Genomic DNA, 23,764 nt, shown 5'->3' on the forward strand with positions numbered 1-23,764 from the left:
AGGAGGTGGAGGAGCACAGCCTCTGCTGGCGACCGCTGTGTGTGGGTGTTGGATGCCGCCCAGACCCCTGCTGGGTAGATCATGGGGAAGCGGGCAGGGGGGCCCTGGCTCGGGCACTGGTGTCCGGAGGGGAGATGCTCTGCTGTTGTCAGTGGGAGGACTCAGGACTGGTCTGATGGCGAGGGCCATCTCCCGCTCATTGGGTCTCCTGTGGGGTGGAGGAGGTGGGTCGTAGGTACTCAAAGATAGCAAGGAGCATAAGCAAGGTGAAGGGCTGTGTTTCCGATAAGCCTTACTTGCGGGGGGACTAGAACAGGGTTTCTCCTGGGAGCAGCTGTTGAGGGTAGAGCAGACACTCAACAGAGGACTCAGCCTTACCTGCGGAGGTGGGGCAGATGGATGCCCAGTGAACGGGATGCTGAGTCTCACCCTTACCCTACACCTGGCCGCTCGCGGGTGCCCAAGATGCCCAGCTTCTGCCCTCTGACCCCAGTCCTCCGTCTCTGGGTAGTACGGTAGTCTGGACGTGCGCAACAAGACGGTGGAGGAGGTCTATGTGGAGATGCTGAAGCCCAAGGACAGTGTCCGCCTGAAGGTGCAGTACCGCCCTGAGGAGTTCACCAAGGTCAAGGGCCTGCCTGGCGACAGCTTCTATATCAGGTACCAGTGGCCAGGGTTGCCGGGGACTTGGGGCTAGGGGAGGGGCTTTTGGTGAAGGCTCTTCCCTGTGAATGTCCCCATGTTTCTTGCCCCCAAAGGGTGGGGCCGTGAGCATTATTACTTGGGCCCCAAATTGGAAGCTCACGACGAGATGCTTATGACTTAGAAAAACCCTCGAAAGCTCCCAGGGCCAGATGGGCTCCCTCTTTAGGGTTTAGGGCCTGGTGGGGAAGTTTGAGACCACAGAGCCTCACTTTCCTGTGGGCTAGGCTCCTCTCCTGGTCTCCTCTGACCCAGGTCTGCAGATCCCTCTGCAGCGTGTGTGGGTGTCAAGGCATCCACAGTACCCCGAAGTACTATATGCAGTGTGTGTCTGAGGCAGGCATCGGGCGTTTTCCGGGAGGTGCTCAGCTTTCTTCATGTCCCCTAAGATCTGAGGCCACACGAGAATGGAAAGCACTGATCGATCGTGTACCGTGAGGTGGGGGGGGGGTCCCTGTCTCTAGGGAACCCCTCCTCAGTTGAGGATGGCATGTTTCCCTTCCGGGAAGTTTCTAGTCTGTAGGAACCGTCAGCCTTGCCTCAGGGGAGGGACGCCAATGGGAAAGGCCCATCTGGAATGGAGATAACGGCCTTGGTCCTTGGCAAGAAGTCTTTTATGTGATGGGCATGAGGCAGCCCTTGTCTCCAGGGAGCCTGGTCTCAGGGGAGGAAAGGGCAGTCTCTGTCCTGTCATGTAGAGCCTGGGCTCCCCTCTTTGGGAACCACTGCTAGGCTGGGGCGAGGCTGGTCCTGATCAGCCTCTGGGGTCTGGGGAAGGTTCAGAGCAGGAGAGCGGCTCTAGGGGAATGGCTGCAAAGGGCAGCCAGCGGCCTGACCTGCCCTCTCCACTGCCCGGTCCAGGGCCCTCTATGAGCGGCTGGCAGAGGTGGAGCATGAGCTGAGCTTTAAGAAAGATGACATCCTCTACGTGGATGACACCTTGCCCCAGGGCTCATTTGGGTCCTGGATGGCCTGGCAGCTGGATGAGAATGCCCAGAAGATCCAGCGCGGGCAGATCCCCAGCAAATACGTGTGAGTGTTCTCGAGTCTGGGCCTGGGGCTGGGGCGGGCGGCACCTGTGGGGATGCCCCATGGGATGCGGGCTGGGGCTCATGGGGGTTTATACTGATGCTCGTATCAGCTTCTGGTCTGTACGTTTCGCCACGATTGCTTGTCCAAAAAGCAATTTTGGTCCTAGTGTAGGTCAGTGCTGTACTTAAGTCGGTGCTATACAGAAGCACAGGGGCAACTTAGGAGACAGCACTTTTTTGTTTTTAACAGGTTTGTTGAGACATGATTCACATACCATACAATTTACCCAAAGTGTACAGTTCACTGGCTTTTAGTATTTTCACAGATGTGCAACCATCACCGTAGTCGATTTGAGAACATTTTCGTCACCTCAGGAAGAAGCCCCGTTAGCTGCCCCGCCTTGTCTTTCTGTCTGCCCTGCCCCCTCCTGTCAACCCTGAGCGCCCACTGATCGTTCTGTCTCTGTAGACTTCCCTGTCTGGACTTTCACGTGAAGGGAGTCATATAGCACGTGGTCTTTTGTGACTGGCTCCTTATCCTTGGCGTGATGTTTTTCAGGGTTCTTCGTGTGTTACAGTGTCTATCTGTGCTTCGTTCCTCTCGGTGGCAGGAGGCATAACTTGTAGTGGTCACGCGTGAAGGCTGTCTTAGCAGCTCCTTCTGACCCTCGTCTGACTCTAGGAGGTGGCCCTGTATTCTGAGAGCTTGCCCAGCACTGGTGTGTGTGTATCACCCTCACAGCAGTGGCACCATGGCGTCCTCAGTAGTGTGGGTGGTGAAGCGGCCAGGAAACCTGTAGAGAATGTGGGAGGAGCCTGGAGTCCCAGCTCTGGCTCTCCTCGCGGCTGGGCATGCGGGGAGGTGATGGTCCCTGGGCCCTCCGCAGCGCTGCTGTACTCTTGTCCACAGGATGGACCAAGAATTCTCCCGGAGGCTCAGCATGTCTGAAGTCAAGGATGACAACACCACCGCAAAGACGCTCTCGGCGGCTGCACGCAGGTCCTTCTTTCGAAGGAAACATAAGCATAAACGCAGCGGGTCCAAAGATGGGAGAGACCTCCTTGCCTTGGACACCTTTTCCAACGACTCCATTCCACTCTTTGAAGGCAAGTGGCTGGGCTGGCTTTCTCCAGCAGGCTCGCAGGATGAGGTGTGCTGTTGACCACAGGAGCCTCACCACAGTGACTTAAACAAGATAGAAGTTTGCTTTGCTTTCACACATAACTGATCCAGGGATGTGTGTCTGGGTTGGGATGGCGGTGCTACTGTCTTCAGAGTGTCTGCCACCTGTAGGGTGTGGCTTCCATCCTCAAGGTCTTCCCACGGTCATTGCAGCTTCTGCCATCACGTTCAGGCAGCAGGGAGGAGGAAGGGGCACGGCAAAAGTGTGCCTCTTTAAACAGCTTACCTGGAAACCCCACCCTTGGTCTCCCACTTATTCCTCATTGGCCGCTCAGTCTGCGAGGGAGGCTGAGAAGGCAGGACTTTCACTGATGACCTGCTGTCTTCAGTAATGCGGGTTCTGTTAGTAAGGAATAAAGGAAAGATGGGTATTGGGTACGCAAAATGCAGTCTCTGCCCAGTGCATTGCTTCCAGTTCGTTTCTGGGTTATTACTGGCTGCTTGCTGGTGACCAAGGGCCACTGTGCAGATCTTTGGCCGTGTTTGGCCTTACTCCTGTGTGTGTCCATTCTTTTTTTCTTATTTTTTTTGGCCGTGTTGGGTCTTCGTTGCGGCGCGCGGGCTTTCTCTAGTTGCGGCGCGCAGGCTTCTCACGGCGGTGGCTTCTCTTGTTGCGGAGCACGGGCTCTAGGCGTGCGAGCTTCAGTAGTTGTGGCTTACGGGCTCTTGAGCACAGGCTTGGTAGTTGTGGCGCGCGGGCTTAGTTGCTCTGTGGCATGTGGGACCTTCCCGGTCCAGGGATCCGACCCGCGTCCCCTGCATTGGCAGGCGGATACTTAACCACGGCTCCACCAGGGAAGTCCCCTCCTGTGTCCATTCTTCCAAGATCCTCCCAGGGCCAGGTGCTGTCCCAGTCCTGGAGTTGCGTATTAGGCAGCATCAGACATCCTTCGGCAGACTGCCCCGTGGAAGGGTTCATTTGTCCTGTGAAGCAGGAGCCTCCTGTGAATGCTGCTCTGAGGACCCCCGTGTGTGTCCACTGTCCCAGAAGGTGTGCCCTCCCTGCTGGCAGGGTGTGGAGGTGGCAGTGGGCCTCAGAAGGTGGGACAGCTGGTTTCCTCCTCCTCTCCTTCCTTATTTATTGTTTCAGTTAGGGCCTTAGTCACAGTGAGTTGAGTGAGTCCCACCTTTGTTCATGGCCCACAGGTCACTGTCAGTGAGGACAGGGGTTGGCAAGCCATAGCCTGTGGGTCAAGTCTGGCTGTTTTTATATGGCCTTTGAGCTAAGAGTAGGTTTTTACATTTTTAAATGTAAAATAGACTCTTCACCTTTTGGCAGTAATAGTTGCTTGATTCTCCCTTCCCTTTTCTTCCGTAGACACCATCTCTTGTGTATTTGGTGTATGTCTAGTGGATGTCTTTGGAAAACAGCCATATGTCTAGTCTTCCTTTCAGTTCTTCAGTGGGTTGTTTTTTTTTTTTTTTTCTTTCATTATGTATTTTGAAGTGGTCTTTAAATTGTTATTTCTAAATTGTTATATCTTACTGTTAAATTGACTCTTATCATTATGTCCTTCTTTATGTCTAGAAATGTTTCTGGCCTTAAAGTCTATTTTGTTTAAGTATTATTAACACATCAGCTTTCTTTTGGTTAGTGTTTGCATAGTTTGCCTTTTTCCATCCTTTTATACTTTCCTGTAGCTTTATAATTACGTGGCTCTGCAGGAAGCATGTAGGGTTTTTTCAACCCACTGTGATACTTCATCTTTTTTCATTTTATTGAGATATAATATATGTATAGAAAAGCGCACATACATCTACAGAAAAGTGTACATCCCGAGGCGTTTTCACAATTTGAACACACCTGTGACAGTCTTTCTCGTTTAATCAGAGTATTTAATCACTGATTAAATCATGACTGATATATTTACCGTCTTCCAGTTTTTTTCCTGTTGTCCTGCCTGTTTTATGTTCCCTTCACTTCCTTTTCTTCCTTTTGGATTAATCAAGCATTTTTATTATTCTGTCCCCCCATCTGTTAGTTTTTAGGTAATCATTTTGTTTTACTCTTTGGTGGTGGCGGGGGGGTAGATTCCAGCAACCCTCATGATATATATCTCTGACCTACTGCTAACATGAATCATTGCTTTGACCGCTTCTCGATTAATTCTAAAACATCAGAGCACTGTGACGACTTCTTTACCTCCCCCCCACCTTTTGCATTATCATTTTCATTTTACATATATTTTAAATCCAACAGTGTTACTGATTTGCATGTCAGTTATTCACTTATATTTATCCTCTCCATTATTCTTCATTCCTTCCTGCAATTCTCTTTCCTTCTGATCTTTTCTTTCAGCTGAACACTCCCTTCAGCATTTCTTTTTTTTCCATCTTAATGGAGATATAACTGGCACATAATATTGTGTGAGTTTAAGGTGTACAGGATGATAATTTGATAGGTGTATATGTTGCAAATGGTTTACCACAATAAGGTTAGTTTAACACATCCTTTACCTCATATAACTACCATTTTCTTGATGTTATGGTGACCTTCAGCATTTCTTGTAATGCAGGTTTGTTGGTGACAAATTCTCTATTTTTTTGGTCTATTTTCCCATCATTTTGGAGATTTTTCACTGGATGTAGAATTTTAGATTAGTAGATGTTTTACTTACGCATTTTAAAGATATAATTCATTGTCTTCTGGCTTTCATTGTGTATCTGTTTCCTGGGGCTGCTGTAACAAATGTCACAAGCTTTGTGGTCAGCACAGCATACATTGATTCTCTCACAGTTCTGGAAGCCAGAAGTCCAAAATGAGTACCACTGGGCCAAGATCAAGGTGCTGGCAGGTCCACACTCCCGTGGAGGCTCTAGGGGGGAATCCGTTAGGTCCGTTGGTCTGTAGTGTTGTTCAAGTGCTGTTTCCTTATTGATCTTCTGTCTGGTTGTACTATCCATAACTGAAAGTGGGGTATTGAAGTCCCCTACTAATACTGTGTTGGTGTCTGTTTCTCCCTTCAGTTTCATCAGTGTTCACTTCACTTATCTGGGAAGTCTGATGTTGGGTGCATATGTGTTTATGATCGTTGTATCTGTCTGGAGAAGTGACCCTTTTATCATGCTATAATGTCCTTCTTTGTCTCTTGTGGCAGTTTTTGTCTTAAAATCTATTTTGTCTGATACAGCTGTGGTCACCCCTGCTCTCTTTAGGTGCCCGTTTGCATGAATTATTTTTTTTCCTATCCTTTCACTTTTCGCCTATGAATGACCTTAGAGCTTAGGTGAGTCTCTTGTAGACAGCATATAGTTGGATCTTTTTTATTTATGCATTCAGCCAGTCTACGTCATTTAATCCATTTATATTTAAAGTAATTACTGATATGGAAGGACTTACTATTGCCATTTTGTTAGTTTTCTGTATGTCTTGTTGCTTTTTTGTCTGTCTTTTCCTCCTTGGCTGCTGCCTTCTGTATTTCATTGATTTTTTAAAAAATTTTTATAGTGACATGTTTGGATTCCCTTCTAGTTTCCCTTTGTGTATATTTTATAGATATTTTATTTTTGGTTACCACTGCAGTTACATAAAACATCTTAAGGTTATCACAATTCATTGTAAACTGATGGTAGCTTAATTTCAATCCTGTATAAAAACTCTACTTTACATCTCTGGGATCCCGACCCCCCCACCCCCTTTATGTTATGGATGATACCAATTACATCCTTTTTACATTATGTGAACATTAGCGTAGTTTTATTATTACCTTTATGCTTTTGGTTTTAATATCTATACCAGTTTTAAAAGCAGTTTTCATAACTGCATTAGGTTACTTCCAGATTGTCTATTTGTCTGTGTATTTACCCTGCCCAGGGAGTTTTTTATTTTCTCTGGACCTCTGACTCTTGTTGGATTTAGTGCTTGCGAGATGCTCTGTAGCCCCCCTATGATTCTGTAACTATGAGGACTTCCGACAGAGCAGATTATTCGGGGAGGAAAAGGAATCTTCTAAATTGGTGCCCCTCAGTGTGGAATGTTAATAATCATTAGGGGAGAAGATGATTCTGTTCAAGTTAAGTTGAAGACATAGTGATTTAGTGTCCGTACACAGGGAAATGGATAAATAGGTGCAGGGCATCCATCCAGTAGGGTGTTCAGAAGGAGTTAAGGGAGATCAATGTGCATCACCAGGGACGCGGTTCGGAAGCATAAGACTGAGTAGAAGAGGGAGTTGCGGAATGTTGCACGTGTCCTGTATTTTTGGATGTATCATGATACAAAAATGTATCTTGTCATTTTTGTTGAGCACGTGGACGTACATAACATAGTTTCTAGGTGTTTTGAGCCTGTAAAAGTCAACATGTGAGAATGACACCTGGAAGAGGATGTACTTTATATCCTTTAACCAACTATGACGGTGGTTATGAGGAAACTGTTGATGACCAGGACTGGAGAAGAGGTGTTGGAGAGGATGCCTGGCTTTGTCTGTAATGTTCAAAGTTTTAAAAGAGGGGGTGTTTTTATCTCTTCCTGGAGGAAGTTCTTTGCCCTGGGACTCCACAGAGCCTTCAGTCACAAGTATGCGGGGGTCTTGGACAGTGAATGTGATCACCAAACCCTCCCCCTGCTTTAATAACGGATCACCTGGTCACCAGGTTGAGAAATGCTGTATAGGAAGCGATATAGACGTGCCTGGATAATCATCAGACCAAAAAAATGTGTGCGCTTCTGCCTGTGAGCTTGGCGTTTGTGGAGCCGAGCACCGCCCTGTGTGTTCACCTCTAAAGCTCTGCCATCTGGTCCGTCTTCCTTCATCTCCTAGTCACGGGCCTTCCGGGCCGGACCTCTCGTTGACCCTTCCTCACAAGCCCACCTCAGGCGACCCTCCCCTCAGCTCTGCCCCTCCTCATCGCCACTCCCACCCCCCGAGGGTGAGGCTTCTTGTCCCGCTGCCTGGAGCTGGCAGGCAACTCTTGTATGGTTGTCTTGTTTCTTACCTGTTGCCGTCGGTGAGCCTGGTTAGAGCATGAGCTCTGCAGTGGCAGGGACTGTGCTTTCTACTCTTTTTAAAAGTGTTTCCGAGATGCCGGCACAGCGATTGGTACAGGGGAGGTGCCAAGAAGATATTTGCTTGCTGGTTTTTAGGAGGTCACTTCCTGCAAGGATTTTTTTATTCATTTGGTGGAAGGGGAGGTTTTTACTACATGTATCAACTAGGATATTGGTTTGACTGCTGTAACTGAGGCCAGACAACAATGGCTGAAGTGTGATAAGAAGCTTATTTCCCTGCCACATAAAATTCTGAGCTGGTGGGGGGAATCCCTGGGAGGCAGCTCTGTTTTGGGGATCATAAAGGAGCCAGGACCCTTCTGTCCTGTGGCTCTGTCATTTCCTGAGGGTTGTTCTCATCTGCAGGATCAGAGCTGGCTCACTGCACCCGGTCCTGTCCATTTCAGCTCATGGGAAGGGGGAGAGTTTGCTCACCCCACGGGGCAGGCCTGGGTCACATGACCACACCTACCTCAGGGGAGGTTGCCTCTCTAGAGAGCAGAGAATATATACTAGGGGTGAGGGGAGGGCGCATTGGACACACACGGAAGCATTTGAGCGGGATGAAGTGCTGCAGTGTCTTGGGTGTCCGTGGAGCAGGGACACTCTGCTGGACTCCAGGAGCGGCCGGGCCCCGGTGTGCCCAGGGTATGGGACTCTCAGTGCTACAACTGGGCAAGTCCCAGACAAACCAGGGTGAGCTGGGTAGCTGGCTCCGGATTTGTGGAGTGAAGGAGGTGGGCATCCCTGGGGTAAAAGCAAGGTCAGGGGAGCCGTGGGTCCCCAGCCCCTCCCTTTCCTCCCTCTGCTCCAGGTGGGTGTCCATGACACTGCTCCCCTCTCTCCCTCAGATTCGGTGAGCCTTGCCTATCAGCGGGTCCAGAAGGTGGACTGCACCTCCCTGAGGCCCGTCTTGATCCTGGGGCCTTTACTGGATGTGGTGAAGGAAATGCTCGTGAACGAGGTGCCCGGCAAGTTCTGCAGATGCCCCCTTGGTAAGGGATGCCCACGTGCCTGCTGGGCTGTGTCCGTCCCTGTGTTTGTGTTCATCCCCCTGTTCCCGGGCATGGATCCCAGGATGTTTCAGAGTCCCCTGGACTTGGCTCAGATCAGTGTGCAGCCTCTGGTTCTTTGTCCGGGAGCGAGGACAGCAGGGCTGGGTTCCTAAAGTCTCTTCTGCACAGCGTTCTTCCTGGCACGTGCAGTGACGGCTCATGGTGCCAGGGCATTCCTGATTCCTGTGTCTGTGCTTTGCAGAGGTGATGAAGGCCTCCCAGCAGGCCATCGAGCGGGGCGTCAAAGACTGCCTGTTTGTCGACTATAAGCGGAGGAGTGGCCACTTTGACGTGACCACAGTGGCTTCCATAAAGGAGATCACAGAAAAGGTACCTGTTGCTTCAGACCAAGGGATGGGAGCGCCTCTCTGAGTCCGGGGTTTGGACCCCAGTGCGTGTCCAGGCTCTGTACCTTTGCACATCTGCCCTGCATGTCTCTCGGACCTTCATGAGCTCGCCTGTGTCCCGTTAGTCTGAGTTAACCTACAGGGGCTGGCCCCCGTTGCTTCTTGTGCTTCCGTTTTCGTGAGTAGGAAGCTAGTCCTGGGCAGAAGTCGCCCTGTACGTGTGTCACCTCTCCCTCTCTGAGGGGCTCTGACGAGAGCTTTGAACTCTAGGAAAGGCCCCTCGCAGGGGTTTCTACAACAGGGTCCCAGAATGCCTCTGCTGAGCTTGTGTGCTGAGCTGATGTGCCTCATTCTAGGGACAGGGGCACGGCTTCCGTCAGGGCCACGACCTTGCAAGGATAAGAGCCGTTGCCACGTGCCTTTAGGCTTGTGAACACGCTGGGGTCTGTTTGCCAGGTAGTATGAGGGGAAGTGGGGAGATCTTTTGGGAAAGCGTCCCTCACAAGCCTGAGGATGTGGGCGCTTTCTGGGCTGCATCCTTCCTGGGTGGTCAGTTTACCCCGCCAGGCTTTGGATCCCTCCTGTTACGTGAGGGAGTTGACTTCTTACAGCTGTCAGTGCAGACTGCCCAGTTAAAGTGGACGAGCTCCAGTCAGGGGTGCCCCGGGACGTCAGGAAGCCTGCCAAAGGGTGGACCCCCTCAGTGGAGCTTTCGGGGTGCCCGTGGCCTGCCTTTGGCTCGTACTCTGCCTGGAGGCTCGTACTCTGCCTGGAGGCTCAGGGGATTCATGGGATGCATTTCAGTCACAGCCATGCAAAGACCCACACTCCCCCTCCCCTGCTTCAGCCCCCCCGCCGAGTCTCCGCATCTTCTTTTGCCTGGACTGGCGGAAGTGAGGTTTCTGGGGCCAGGTGGGGTAGCGCTTTAGGAAGCGCTTTCCTATATCTGGGTGAAGGCAGGAAAGGGAGTTTGGAGTAGGGTCGTCCAGACCCCGCTTGGCCCTGGTTCCCAGCCTGGACCATCATCACAGCTGACGGCTTGTGGGGAGAGATTTTCCCAGATGAGGTTTCCCCTCCATGTATCCTGTGTGGTCTTAACGAAAGACTGGTTTTGCTGCCTCGTTCGTTGGTAGAACCTTGTATGTTCACTTACAGGGCAAGGCAGGGCAGTGTCAGGGGAGGGGTGGGGCCCATCGGTGGCAGAGGAAGGCTGGACTGTCCAGTGCTCCCGAGGCCCCGGCCACGCACCTGCCCAGGTGTTCACTCTCTCCCTCCCCCCAGAACCGGCACTGTCTCCTGGACGTCGCCCCCCACGCCATTGAGCGGCTGCACCACATGCACATCTACCCCATCGTCATCTTCATCCACTACAAGAGCGCCAAACACATCAAGTAGGTGACAGGCTCCTCGGGGGCTTGGCTTGGGGCCTTGCTGGGGAGGCGCTGCTGGCTCAAAGCCGTGGGGTGGGGGGCCCCTTGGCCTTGAAATAGGCATCCCATGTCGGAGCGGCCTTCCCTCTCGAGCCCCCATCTCACACTGAGCCAGGCATGTGAACCCAGCACAGCCCTCCCTCCACACCACTCTCCGCGCTGTTCGGATGCTGCCGCCGCTCCCTGAGTAGGTCCAGCTTTTCTGTCTCCTCTCCTGACTCCCAGCCCCTTTCCCCTTCTCCTGCCTCTCAGCTGGGCACTCACAACAGCACAGGAACTGGGTGGCCTGGCCTGGGTCCAGCTCTGCCAGGAGCTGGCTCTTGATGTGGACGGGCCTTTGCTCCCACTGGGCTTGAGTTTCTGTGCAGGTTGGGCTAACGGCTTGCCAAGGTCCTCTTCCACTTTGCCTTCCTGTGCTTCCGGGCTTCTGATACCTGCACTCGGGCGCCAGCTGAGGTGTCTGGTCTCTGTGTGCACACACTGGGGTTCCCACCTTGCCCCTCTCTGCCCGGAGCTCCCCGTGGAGCCTGCAGGCTGTGCTTTACCAGGGGGAGCCCATGGGGGCCCTGTGGTGGTGGAGACCCCTGTTACTCTGGGCAGAGAAGCAAAGAGGTGGGAGGGCCGGGGGGAGGTGAGAAGCTCAGCCTGGTTCCCTGGATGTCCCAACAGGGAGCAGAGAGACCCCATCTACCTGAAGGACAAGGTGACTCAGAGGCATTCCAAAGAGCAGTTTGAGACGGCTCAGAAGATTGAGCAGGAGTACAGCAGGTTCTTCACAGGTAGGTGTGCGTCAGGCCTGCAGAGGAGGAGCAGGCAGCGGGGACGGATGCAGGCTTCCCAAAGACGTCTTCCTAGAAGTGGTAACAGCCCGCACTTCCGGGGTGCCCGGTGGATGCTGGCACAGTGAGCACTTTCATCACAGCTGGTCTGATGGCAGGCCCAGGGCAGCTTCAGGAAGTTGCAGGTCCAAAGGTAAAGTCCACTAATTCTGGCCTTGGGTCACAGTCTGGCCCTGTGTGGCGGCTGCACAGGCGCCCTGTAGCACAGCTCCAGCGTTCCCTGGGCGGGTAGCACGGCGGTGGTGGCCGTGACCATCTGTCCCCAGCGCCTTCCAGGTCAGGCCAGTTTTGCAGTGAAGTTTGAAGATAAGCTGCATCTTCACTATCTCTGGTCTTTGAAACAAAGCAAACCAGGAGAAGCAGGGTTCCAGTTGACCAACTGCCATTTCACTTTATGACTTTCAGCCTCTTCCGTGAAAGCAGTCATTTGTAGGGGGCATAATAACACCGTGGCCACAGAGAGGTGGAGACAGTGATTTTAATTAACTTGCGGAGAGTGTTGTGATCTAGTTCGGTGCTTCTCATGCAACATTTGGCCTCAAAACCCAGCCTCGGTGCTTCTGTCTACGTATGTGTCATGTGTGTTTGTGTTTTAATTTCCAGTCCATTACAGACCAGTATTTCAGTCAGATACATTAACAAGTACTAGAGAAGAGAACATTAAAAACTCCAAAACTTAACAAAATAAAAGCCTTGACTTTTTGTAAGATTCAACAGATGTAAAATTACTCTGTCACATTTCCGTAGCAGTTTCTAAACCCTCGCTGTCCATTTCTGTGGCAAGCAGCCAGCGCTCGGCGCTGTTCCGTGGATCCCGCAGAGAGCCCTGGTCTAGTGTCTGCCGGGCTGTGGTGCTGAAAGCCTGCAGAGCAGGCCTGAGCCAGAGCTGGAGACATTCCATCATCTTTGCTGGGAATCTTCTCTGGGCCATGGGATGCCCAGCTTCCGAGACCCAACCTTGTCACCTGTAGGATCCTGCTGCCGATTGGACCATCACAACACAGCCCAGACTGCCTTCCAGTGTGCTGGGACTCCCCATTGCATGACTAGGCAAAGCAGCCCAGAGCATCATTGCAGTGGGGCCTGGCCATTCATGTGTGTGGTCAGATCCTGTCATCCCTATTATAGGGACCAGGGCAGCCTGGCAAAATGGGACACCAGCCTTCATTTGAGCGTAAAATTTTAACATCCTATGGAACAGTTGCCGAGAGGGATAGGTAAAAAGCCGAAGTGATTTGCACTCAACTCTTTATTTTTCCTTTTCCAATTTCTCACTGATGGAAGAGACTGAGAGGCGGGAGTGGGGCAGGAGGGCCAGGTAGCTCAAAACAGGCAGAACGCCAGGAAGAGTAAAAGATGTGTTTATTTGCCTTCACCCTGGGGTCTTCCTCTGGGCCAATGACGTGTGTGTTTGGGGGCTCTCTTGCAGGGGTCGTCCAGGGAGGAGCCCTGTCGAGCATTTGCGCTCAGATCTTGGCAATGGTCAATCAAGAGCAGAATAAAGTCCTGTGGATCCCAGCCAGCCCTCTCTAGGACTCGGTGCTGGGGACGGCTGCAGCTTGGCCGCCGGCGTGACTGCCGGGCTCAGCTCTCTGTAGCGACTAAAGATAGACGCCTCTGTATATAAACGCGAAGGGGAAGGATCCATGAAGCAGGACTCCAGAAGCACCTCCTTTGTAGACAGAGGGCCGCAGACTCTATTCCTCTCACTCGTGCGCCGTAAGACAGAAGACTCTGTAGAGGGGCTCGACACCAACCTTTCTCGTAGCCAGCTCATCAGAGATGCTGCAAAGAGAACCTTTCAGATCACAAGTTTACAAGCCTTTTCTAAGTATTCGGTTGTTTATGTTTACTTGAACGGCTCCATGTTGTCGCTGCCCAGCCCCTGCCCTTTTCCTCACTGTCGCTTTGGTGTTGGTTTTGTGCCTGTTTTCAGCGAGACGACTCTGGAGCCTCGCTGGGGGCCGCTTTGCTTTGGGAGGTTCTTGTCAGTGGGACCAGAGCTTTGACAAACTTCATGCTCCTTGGTGGTACCTCTCCTGGAAGGACCTGCGAGTGCGGATGCTTCGACCGTGACCGTCGGCGGGCGCGGAACCAGTGCCTTTGTGGGGCAGACTCTCCGGCGGCAGCGTATTCCCCTCCTGCACAGAGGAGGGCGACTTGCCCGTCTCGCGGACGCGCCCCTCAGACTTCGTCTCCGGCCCTCTGCGTCCTCTTCTCGTCCACCTGCATCCATGATTCCAGCGTTCTCTCTGGCCCTCGGAGCTTCACGGGTTCACTGTGACACAGCCGGTTCCAGGCAGGGTGTTAGGCTGGGGCTGATGCATGCCACTGGGTCCTCTTTAGGTTCTGTGAACAGTGACAGCCTTTACCAGTGCAGATTTTGCAGGGTAATTCCTAAGCGCTCTAGAGTGGGGCGGGCACATCAGCTCTACTTGATATAAAAACATTCGTGTTTCAGACTTTGAGCAGAGAACCCTTACGGAAGCTTAAGGATTAGTGCAGTCACTGTCAAAACTCAAAGAGAAACCGGGATCTATCTAGTTTTGGCTCCAGCGCTTACAGCATGAGCAGTGCTCCACGGGGATGGCTTTGTTTGGGGTTTGTGTGTGTTTTTTCTTTTTTTTTTTCTACCGCTTCTGACGCTGGATGTTTCTGGCTGAAGGTTTGATCTGGTTCCTCAAACTGTGCGTCCTCTTAATAATAGGTACTGTACGGGGCTCCGGGTAAGTGTCACTGGGGTAGGACCTCTATTTTAATACTGTTCCTAACATTTCATTTTACTAGCAAGAAATCGCTGATTTCATTTTATTCTTTGTAATTCTAGACACTAGATTATAGTTTAGCCATAGTGACATTTTTTTAAAAAAGGGATATATTTTCTTGCACAGTTGTTCGAAAAGAGACACGTTTCAGTCCTCAGTGCTGCCCTTCGTTTCACAGGTACACGCGTTCTGGCTCAGACAACTGGGACCCCCTGCAGGCTGTCGAGGGGTCTCACTGGCGCCCTGCGGGGCTGCTGCTCTGGGCGGCGGGGGTGGGACGGTGATGGTACAGTGTGCACAGGTACTGTTCGGACAGACTGGGATTTTCTGTACTAAAACCTTCCTTTGTATCGAAAGTTAAACAGACTTTAGTACAATAAATAAAGGTCAATTTCTGTAACTTGTTGTGGTGAGGAGACCTGCATTCATTGAGTTTCCACCTTTCCCGCCTCCTGCGCTCTCTTTGTTGCTAAATTTGAGGCCGCCTTCCTCCCCTGAGGCAGGTGGCTGGAATCGCCGCCACGTGAGGTTCTCGCCAGCTCTCATGATGGTCAGGAGCCCCTCTTAGCTGTGGCCTCAGCCCCTCTGACTCCCTCCTTCCCTCCCACGTGTCCCTCTGTCCAGCAGAGCTGTGGCTAGTGCCTGCGGCCAGGCAGCTGATTTGTGCAAGATTCAGATCCTGCCGTGGGGGCTCCCATTCAGATATGCAGGTTTGGGCTGGGCCGAGAAAAGCAAAGGGGGTTTGAAGGACGCCAGTGTCCCCTCGTGTTCTCAGTCAAGTCCCTGTCTGCCAGGGGGTGAGGCCCAGACCGGGCCCCCGGGGTGAAGAAGGCCGAGCCTGGCCCAGGGGCTGTAGTGCGAGACCACCCACGGCTCTCCTGGGTAGCCACTCTGGGCCTGAAAGTCTGTTCCAGGGTGGCAGGAAGGCTGGGAGAAGTGGCCAGGAGGCCCAGCTCAGAGCAGAGCCCTCCTCCTCTGCTCTGTTTGCTCAGAGGAGCTTGAGGGCAGACTCCCGTGGAGAAGCCTCACGCCGCGCCAGAGGCTGGACCAGCAGGGGCCGACTCGGCGCCAGTGCCTCCCTGGTCATGGCCCACGGGTGCAGCTCCACTGTGGACCCTGCAGTCTCACCTGCAGGTCCCTCTGGCCTTGCCTGCAGCCACAGGGGTCGCCGAGCTGCGTCGGACTGTGGCCGTGGAGAGGAGGGGAGGGCCTGTGCAGCCGGCGGGTCCCAAGCCCGCCGCTCCTCAGCCTGCGTGAAGCCAGCCACAGGGTCGCCTACATCTTCTTGACAAACTCAGCACTGACCTTGGGGGAGGAGGGCGTGCGCCGCGGCCTGGATCCTGTGACCCACCCAACAAATGCTCGTTTGAGGACATGGTTTCTATTAAAAGAGGTCCATGACGATGCCAAAGCCATGGCAGCTCACACTTGTTGCGTTATGAGTGATTTTTATTTTCTTCTTTAGACTTTTCTGTACTTTCCAAGTTTTCTGCGGGAAACTTGGTTTTCTTTTACAATCGCAGGGTAAAACCGCTACGCCTCTTCAAACGGAGGGCAGTTAGGTCGCTGAGCTCATAGACTGCTTGTTTCTGGATGCGCTGAGGCCTTGCAGGGCTGCCCCTGGGACACCGCTGAGTGGCACTGGGTTGGCACGGGTGTGCAGTTGTGTTTGTCTCTAAACCGTGCAGAGCCCAGGCAGGGGCTGGAGGTGCGCAGCCTTTGCCCCCAGTTGGTGTCTGTCGTACGCAGGCTCAGATCCTTCTGGAAAGGCACAGCTGACTTTCAACTCCAGCCTTGAGGCCTTGGACAGATCTCGCCTGGGCCTCCAAAGACAGTGCAGACGAGATGACCACTGAGGCCCCCTCCCATGCTGACACCTGAGTTATGGGCGCGGAGTGGGACTTCCCTCCTGGCCTTGCAGAGCCTGAGCAAAACCCCAGCTCTGGGAGCCTCGGCACACGTGACTTTCTGAGACTGGAGGAGTCCTTGACGCCTGATGCGCAGGAGCAGAAGCCGAAGGGGTCTGGACCGGGAGCCAAACGCTGGCCCAAAGTCCTGGGCCTCTCTGGCCGGAACAAGGCTCTGAGGCTGACCAAAGTGGCTGGACAACTGGAGTTTGGGGCTGGGAAGCTGAGCTGCCGCCCCTCTCGGGGTTGACAGGGCAGAGGGCCACCCGGGTCACGGATGCCAAGGACGGACGGAGAGAAATAACGAGGAATTGCCGGGTGGGGTGCAGAGCAAGCATGATCTCACAGCTGGGAGTGTGGCTGGCATGGAGGCGACCATCTTCTTGCAGGGGATGGGGCTCCAAGGCCCGAGCCTGGACAGCCGGGCCTTCTCCCCTGCACCCTTCTGCTGCTCTTCTCCCTGTGGCTTTCCTGGACCTTATTTCAATCATGCATGCTCTTTTTTTCATGTGCTCACACCTTCCAGAATGTAGTCTCTGGCTTCTTGATGGTTTTCCCCTTCAGGTCTCCTTGCTATTTTGAGTTTATATCATTTTTTTCAACCGTGAAATGTGTCATACATACGGAAGAGCATATACAGTATAAATATACGGTCTAAAGAATAATAAAATGGACAGTGCGTCCACTGTTAAGGAACACTACCACTACTGTAGAAGCCATCTTAACGCCCAACAGTAGCTGAATTCTCCACCTTTTCCCCCAAAGTGAGCACTGTACTGACTTGTGGTTTAATGATTTCCTTGCTTTTTTCTATTTTCACCCCCAGTGGAGGTGTTTTGAAACAATGTCGTGTGTGGTTTTGAAAACACTGGGCCTCAAGCACACACTGAGCTGTGAGGGCACAGGGCAGCACTGCCACTGTTTGATGACATTCGCCAGACAATATAATGGGCTCTCCGGGGCAGGGCGAGCCTCCGCTTCCCTGGGAACTTTGAAGAGCCCTTTCCCCTTGGGGAAGTCAGTGAGCAGGGACTTGAATGAGTCCTGGGGCGTGTGGCCGTGCCGTGTCTGGCAGAAATATGGTCAGAGGGCGTGGACCGCTGACTGCAGTTTTTAGGCTCACCACAGCCATCCTCTGGATTTCAGCAGTAAGCCAAAGCTGAGCACGTCTGTGGGAGGAAATTCTGGTTCCTCTTGCTGATCTGGAGAGCAGGAAGGTCTCCAGCTCATGTCGATAAAAGCCTAGGAGAAATAAGACCCGGGGCCGGGATCACCTTAACGTTCTGTTCTTAGCCGAGCCCTATGAAACGAGCAGAGACTTTGGTGCTGACAGCTCTGGACGTTTCTGTCTTGAGTCCCTGCTCCAGACCAGACTTCTTGTCCTCTTGGTCTGGTGCCAGCCTTCGTCCTGGTACCTCCTCTACTTTCCTGAGGATTTCCTGGGAGTTTTCTTGATTTCTTTCTTTGACTTTCCTCTCCTCTCTTTTGATGGATCTCCTGTTTCTTGTGCTGCTTGTGAGGAGAAAGGATTAACCCCTGATCCGAATTCTTTCTTCAGAGGAAGATGACTCCATTTACCTTCTCTTAGGATCGTTTTCTAGAGAAGTTCTGGATTAAGAAAAAGGCAGGGTCTGTATCCACCATGGTCTGCTGATGGGTGCATCTGGGGTGGGAGGCGTGAGGGCCAAAGTAAACTAACAGATAAACTTGCTGTCGGGTTTCCTCCTCGTCCCCCCTCCTTTCTGGAGCTTCCGTTATTTATATGTTGCACGCCCTGGACAGAGTCCCTCAATTTCTGACCTCCTATTGGCATCATTTCGTCATTTTGCTCTTTTTTGGAGGGGGTTCACTCAGCTGTATCTTTCGAGCCTTTCTGTTGAGTTGTTCAGCTTTTGCTATCCGGTTTTTGATTTCCAAGAACTCTTTCTGAATGTCATTTTTTTTATATCATTCTATGCTTGTTTCTTGGATATAATATCTTCTCACACCTGAAGACAGATATTTTTTCTTCTCACATAATTCTAATTCCTCCAAGGTTTAAGGTTTTTTTATTTGCTGGTAGCTTATTTATTTATTTATTTTGTGGTCTGGGGGATAGCAGGACTGGGGATACCTTGTCTTGTATATTAGCGCTTTAACCTCAGGTATCAGGTAATCCTTTTGTGTCAGCTAATGATTAATCATGGGCATTTAATTTAATGGTCCAGAACAAATGGGGAGGTGTGTAGTCTGAGTTTCTCTAGAGTGGCCTGGTTGGGCTGCTCACTGGGGAATCCTAGTGATGGTCTCCTTAGGTCTGCCTTCCGATTCCCCACAGGAGTCCTTCCACTCCTGATGGGATGGGTCGGCCTGGCAGCATCCCTGAGCCCACTGGGGAAGAAGGCGGGGAGACTCTTTGCATTCAGGATTCAGTACGGCAGCATCCAGTCCCTTAGTCCTTTTCTCTTCAGTATGGTACCAGTTCTCTGATCTGTGCCTGGTGTCCCTAGTCCAGGAATCCTCTCTTACATTCTCCAGGCAAAAAAAACTCCCGGCTTCTTCAGCGTTGAGGGCAGTGCGGTAGCCCTGTAGCTTGGATTGAATCATGCCTGCCCAGATTATCCAGGGTGCTCCCTTACTCTCTTCTTTTAAATTTATTTATTTTTTGGCTGTGTTGAGTCTTCGTTGCTGTGCACACGGGCTTTCTTTAGTTGTGGCGAGCGGGGCTACTCTTCGTTGTGGTGCGCAGGCTTTTCATTGCGGTGGCTTCTCTTGTTGCGGAGCACGGGCTGTAGGCACACGGGCTTCAGTAGTTGTGGCACGCGGGCTCAGTAGTTGTGGCTCGTGGGCTCTAGAGCGCAAGCTCAGTAGTTGTGGCACACAGGCTTAGTTGCTCCACGGCATGTGGGATCTTCCCGGACCAGGGCTCCAACCCATGTCCCTTGCATTGCCAGGTGGATTCTTTTTTTTTTTTTTTTAAAGAAGGTGTGGGGCGTAGAGTTGATTAATTAATTAATTAATTTTTGCTGTGTTGGGTCTTCGTTTCTGTGCGAGGGCTTTCTCTAGTTGTGGCAAGCGGGGGCCACTCTTCATCGCGGTGCACAGGCCTCTCACTGTCGCGGCCTCTCTTGCTGCGGAGCACAGGCTCCAGACGCGCAGGCTCAGTAGTTGTGGCTTACGGGCCCAGTTGCTCCGCGGCATGTGGGATCCTCCCAGGCCAGGGCTCGAACCCGTGTCCCCTGCATTGGCAGGCAGATTCTCAACCATTGCGCCACCAGGGAAGCCCCCAGGCGGATTCTTAATCACTGCGCCACCAGGGAAGCCCAGCCCTTACTCTTAATGTTGACTGATCGCGGCTTTAATCACATCTGCAAAATGCCTTCACGGTAACACACAGCTCAGTGTTTAACTGAATAACAGGACTGTGGCCTTGTCAAACTGACACACCAAAAGAACTGTCCCAGTGGGTTTACCAATAACTTACCTAACCAGTTCCCAACAAATGGGCATTCAGATTAAGTTTACTGTTGTTGTGTTTGTATATAGACTCACTTAACTTGATAGAAGCTTCTCTGTTGGGTTTATGGCTTACAGATAGGACATCAAGGCTTTGGGCAAGTTATAGGAGATTGCCTCAGCCCTTTCTTTTTGCCACGTTGCCTTTGGGATAAAAGCAGACTTGTGCTTAGTTTGGAGATGATCTTAGCTTCTCACAGATGCTACCTGCTCTGAGGAAGTTAACCATCTAAGGAGCTGCTTTATGCCTACTTGTCAAAGATGGACAGAGATGCCCTGAGGACTAAGCGACTGTGGGACTAAGAAGAGGGGCTGGCCGGCCCAGATGCCCACATGCAGACTCGACTGGAGGGTTCTGTGGGGCCAGGCTGCCCCCGAGCACGTCATGGGGTGTGCATCTCAGGACACACAATGATAATGAACAGAATCAAACAAAACCTGCTTTGAGCCCAGCAACGGTGTGTGCTGGTGTTGGTTCTGCATGGAAATAAAAATGATAAATCTAAACTTGCAAGACATTTTGCTAGAAATGACAGTGGCTATTTTTGACCAACAGCTTATTTTTATTAAGATGATCTGCTCATAATTAGAGTGAAGCTAATATATGTTTAATTTGGGCATTTTACAAGTTTACATTTTCCTTGAAGTACAGTAAGTTGTTTTTACATTTTTGTGTTTGAAATACGTTAAATACTTCTGATAACATTTTATGATTTCTAAACAACTCCCTTGTTCCTAAAAACCAGCGTATTTTTTAAAGTTAGCTTTTGTGACATCCTGTGTCATCTCTTGTTTCTGTGTGTTGCAGGGTCTAGACTAAGCGAGTGACTCTCTAGGATGCTACTGCTTGAGGTCATCTTCATTTATGGGAAGTACAATTGATTAAAAGCAAAAATCTCAGAGTTGAATCTGAAAGGCGTGTGTCCGTACACGAAGGTCCTTGTTTCAGGTCACAGCCCAGGTAATTGGCCCTTAAAAATGCAGAACATGGGATGGAAGCCCATCAGAAGAGCTTCTCTGGGTCCCTCGCAGGCTGCACACTCGTTTCCCCAACAGTCCAAGGTTGAGGGCCCAGGGATTGGGGAACTCTAGACTATTGGCCTCCGTCCCAGAGCAGGGCTTCATCCTTCAGTCCTGTAATAGCAGGCTTGACCTCCTGTGGGTTATATGGGTTATATGACGCTCTTGACGCTGCTGGTATCCCCAAGAGGTCAGGCATTACTGCTTACTATCCGACGACCCAGTCAGCAAGAGGCGGAGCGACAGCCTTAGCGTCTCATGCCCGTCTCTGGGGTCCGCGCTTTTAGCCGCGGCTCGCGCCCGTCTCTGGAGCTCCTTTAAGCAGCGCTCTTAATCCCCTCCCCGCGCACCAGGAAACAAAGAGGGAAGAAAAAGTCTCTTGCTTCTTCGGCAGGTCCAGACTTTTCCCCGGACTCCTTCCCAGCCAGCCGTGGCGCACTAACCCCCTGCTGGCTGTGTTCACGCCGCCAACCCCAGTCCTCTCCCGGCGCTCCGACCGAAGCCCGAGCCTCAGCTCGCAGCCCCTCCCGCCCCGGCGGGGGAGCAGACAAGCCTCTCGGGCTGGTGAGTGCCGGTCGGCCCTGATCCTCTGTGCTGGAATCTCTCCGCTTTGCCCTCCGCACCCCTGTTGCTGCGCTCTCCTCCGCGGCTGCGAAGCTCCCCCCTTCCGCCTCCCGCAGTCTCCGCCCGCGAAGGGGCTTCCTAGTGTGTGGACACTTTTCCTCCTTCACAGCTCCCTCCCGCTGGTGCAGGACCCGTCCCTATCCTTTTGTCTCTGTTTATTCTTTTTTCTTTTGCCCTACCCAGGTACGTGGGGAGTTTCTTGCCTTTTGGGAGGTCTGAGGTCTTCTGCCAGCATTCAGTAGGTGTTCTGTAGGAGTTGTTCCACGTGTAGATGTATTTCTGGTGTATCTGTGGGGAAGAAGGTGATCCCCGCGTCTTACTCTTCCGCCATCTTCCCGGAAGTTCCTGTGCTCCTTTTGAGGCCAGGTGCGGGCTCCCTATCCCTTGTCAGCCCTTCCACCCCGAGACAGAAATAAGTGTAGGAGAGGTGAGATCCTTGGTAGGGGCAAGTGAGTCTCTCTGATCTCTAGGTATCCAGTCAGAAGCTCTCCTAGTTGTACGGCACAGCCATGGGCAACTAGATGGATGAAGAGCTAAGATGTCCTGAGGAAGCAGTAATAATAGCAATGAAGGCAGTTATGTGGGCCTTATCATGTGCCAGGTACTTCCCTAAGTAGTTCATATGTATTCACCTCCAACCCTATTTGGTAGGTACTATTATCCCCATTTACAGATGAGGAAACTGAGGAACACAGAAGCTGAGAAACTTGCTTAACTGACCAGTGGCAATGCCAGAGTCTGTGTTCTTAACTTCTCTTTTGGAACACCTGCCAGGCAATTGAGAAGGTGGTCATTCCCAACCCAGACCCGGGTGCCTGGGCCAGGCCCGGGAGGAGGTCCCGAGAAGTAGGTGGTTGTGCTAATCCAGCAAAGGACAAAGCTTGGCCAAGGGAAGTGGGAGCCGGAGGAAACAGCAACCAAGCAGGAGCGGGAGGCTATCCTCAAACTCAGCTGGTCCTGCTCCAAAGTCATGCTTAACTGTGGGGCATGTGATTCCCCGGGGCAGTTCTCTGCTGGCTGGCTGATGCCATGGCTGGAGGCCTGAGATAGCCAGCCTTGCCAATGTCCACCTCCAACATGGAAGCAGGCTCGGCATTGGTCATTAGGGAAGGGCCAGAGAGGCTGTGACCCCATGCCCTGGTCATTGTGGCCCAATCTGCGGACAGAAGTATCTGTTCAGTTAGGACAGTGACACCAGTACTTAAAATGTCATCTCACGAGAGGACCTCAGCTTTTGAAACTTGCCAAGCTTGATGGCCTCTTCCCTCCCACTCCTCTGGCCCTCGCCCCCCGTGGACAATTAGGAAGTAGAGGTGATCCATTTCCAGAGTGGACACCATTGACTGTGAAAGAGGTAGGCTCCTTAAAAATCCTTTTAAGGAATTATTTTCAAGAAATTCTTTTTTTAAGAATTTAACTAGAAGGGACTGCTAGAAATATACCATCAGTTGCCTAGTGGAGTATATGTATTTTTCAAATGTTTTATCAACAAAGCTGCAATTTTCAGGTGACCTGCTACTGCTGTGTGTAGGTGGGAGCCCAAGTTAGGACCTTTGCTTGGGGGAAAACCTCCCAAGAAGCCCCTCTTAGCTGTGTCCATGTGAGATCAGTGGCAGCCTTGCCTCTGTGTGTATAAAAGGTCTCGAACAAAACTTCCAGGCTTCCAGGGACCAGGTGCTTCAATGTGCATTCCTCTGCGGAAGCAAGTTACTTGGATTTGCCCTTAGCCTTAAGCCTCTGCAGCAGAAAGTCACTGTGAAGAAAGGCTCTCCAGGGAGATGATGTCATGATGAGGGCTCTGGCTGGCCCCACGGACAAGCTGAGGACACGACAGAGCCGCTGAGGGTACATGGGATCTTGGTATCTGCTTGTGACCTTGGTGGAGATCTGAAGCGTCAGGAACACCATCTTATTTGTGGGCAAGAGTGTCTTACTGTTCGGGGTCAGTGGTCAGAGGCAACAGTGTATAGAAGCAGCAGAAGTCATGGAAGCTAAAAATGGCAGCTGATTCCTGATTCTCGCCCCCAGGAGGCTGGGGAAAACAGGCTGAGCAACCTCGGGATTCTTGGGCAACTTTAGGGTGGTAGTTGGAAGAGATCCTGGGCAGGCCTACTAATCTGGAAAGCAAAAGGTCAGGCGTAGGTCTACATAAAAATGCTACAATAAAATGTACTGCCACCCTGCTTTCATAGAGCAAGCCAAATGCTCACACAGAGGTAAGAGTCAGGTTCCCCGAGTCCCTGGCCTATCCTCTGAAGACTTTGCACGGTTCAGCCCTACAGCAAACCCTGATGATGAATCCTAAGACTTTTTAGGGAGACATGATGCTGGGCTTCAAACATCTGAAGGACCATTAGAACCGGGCCCAAGGAGAGA

At 51.8% G+C, this 23,764-nt stretch overlaps 1 protein-coding gene across 9 annotated transcripts in view; it reads left to right on the plus strand.

The window, feature by feature from the left end:
- DLG5 (discs large MAGUK scaffold protein 5) overlaps positions 1–14,747 on the plus strand; it is a 121,456-nt gene extending 106,709 nt beyond the window's left edge. For 7 of the 9 annotated variants that reach the window (XM_027129768.1, XM_027129772.1, XM_027129775.1 and 4 more), the window contains 7 exons: positions 512–660; positions 1,564–1,734; positions 2,644–2,840; positions 8,758–8,901; positions 9,164–9,291; positions 10,590–10,699; positions 11,408–13,125. In XM_027129768.1, coding sequence (XP_026985569.1) covers positions 512–660; positions 1,564–1,734; positions 2,644–2,840; positions 8,758–8,901; positions 9,164–9,291; positions 10,590–10,699; positions 11,408–11,645 — 1,137 coding nt within the window. In that variant the 3' untranslated portion in view covers positions 11,646–13,125. Of the gene's footprint in view, positions 1–511; positions 661–1,563; positions 1,735–2,643; positions 2,841–8,757; positions 8,902–9,163; positions 9,292–10,589; positions 10,700–11,407 lie in introns of all 9 variants that reach the window. The other 2 variants (XM_027129769.1, XM_027129771.1) reach the window with 1 other exon arrangement.
- The last annotated feature ends 9,017 nt before the right edge of the window (positions 14,748–23,764 follow it).

The sequence above is a fragment of the Aethalodelphis obliquidens genome, unplaced genomic scaffold (genome assembly GCF_003676395.1).
Source record: "Aethalodelphis obliquidens isolate GAN/ISIS:26980383/991018 unplaced genomic scaffold, ASM367639v1 scaffold37, whole genome shotgun sequence".
Lineage (NCBI taxonomy): Eukaryota > Metazoa > Chordata > Mammalia > Artiodactyla > Delphinidae > Aethalodelphis > Aethalodelphis obliquidens.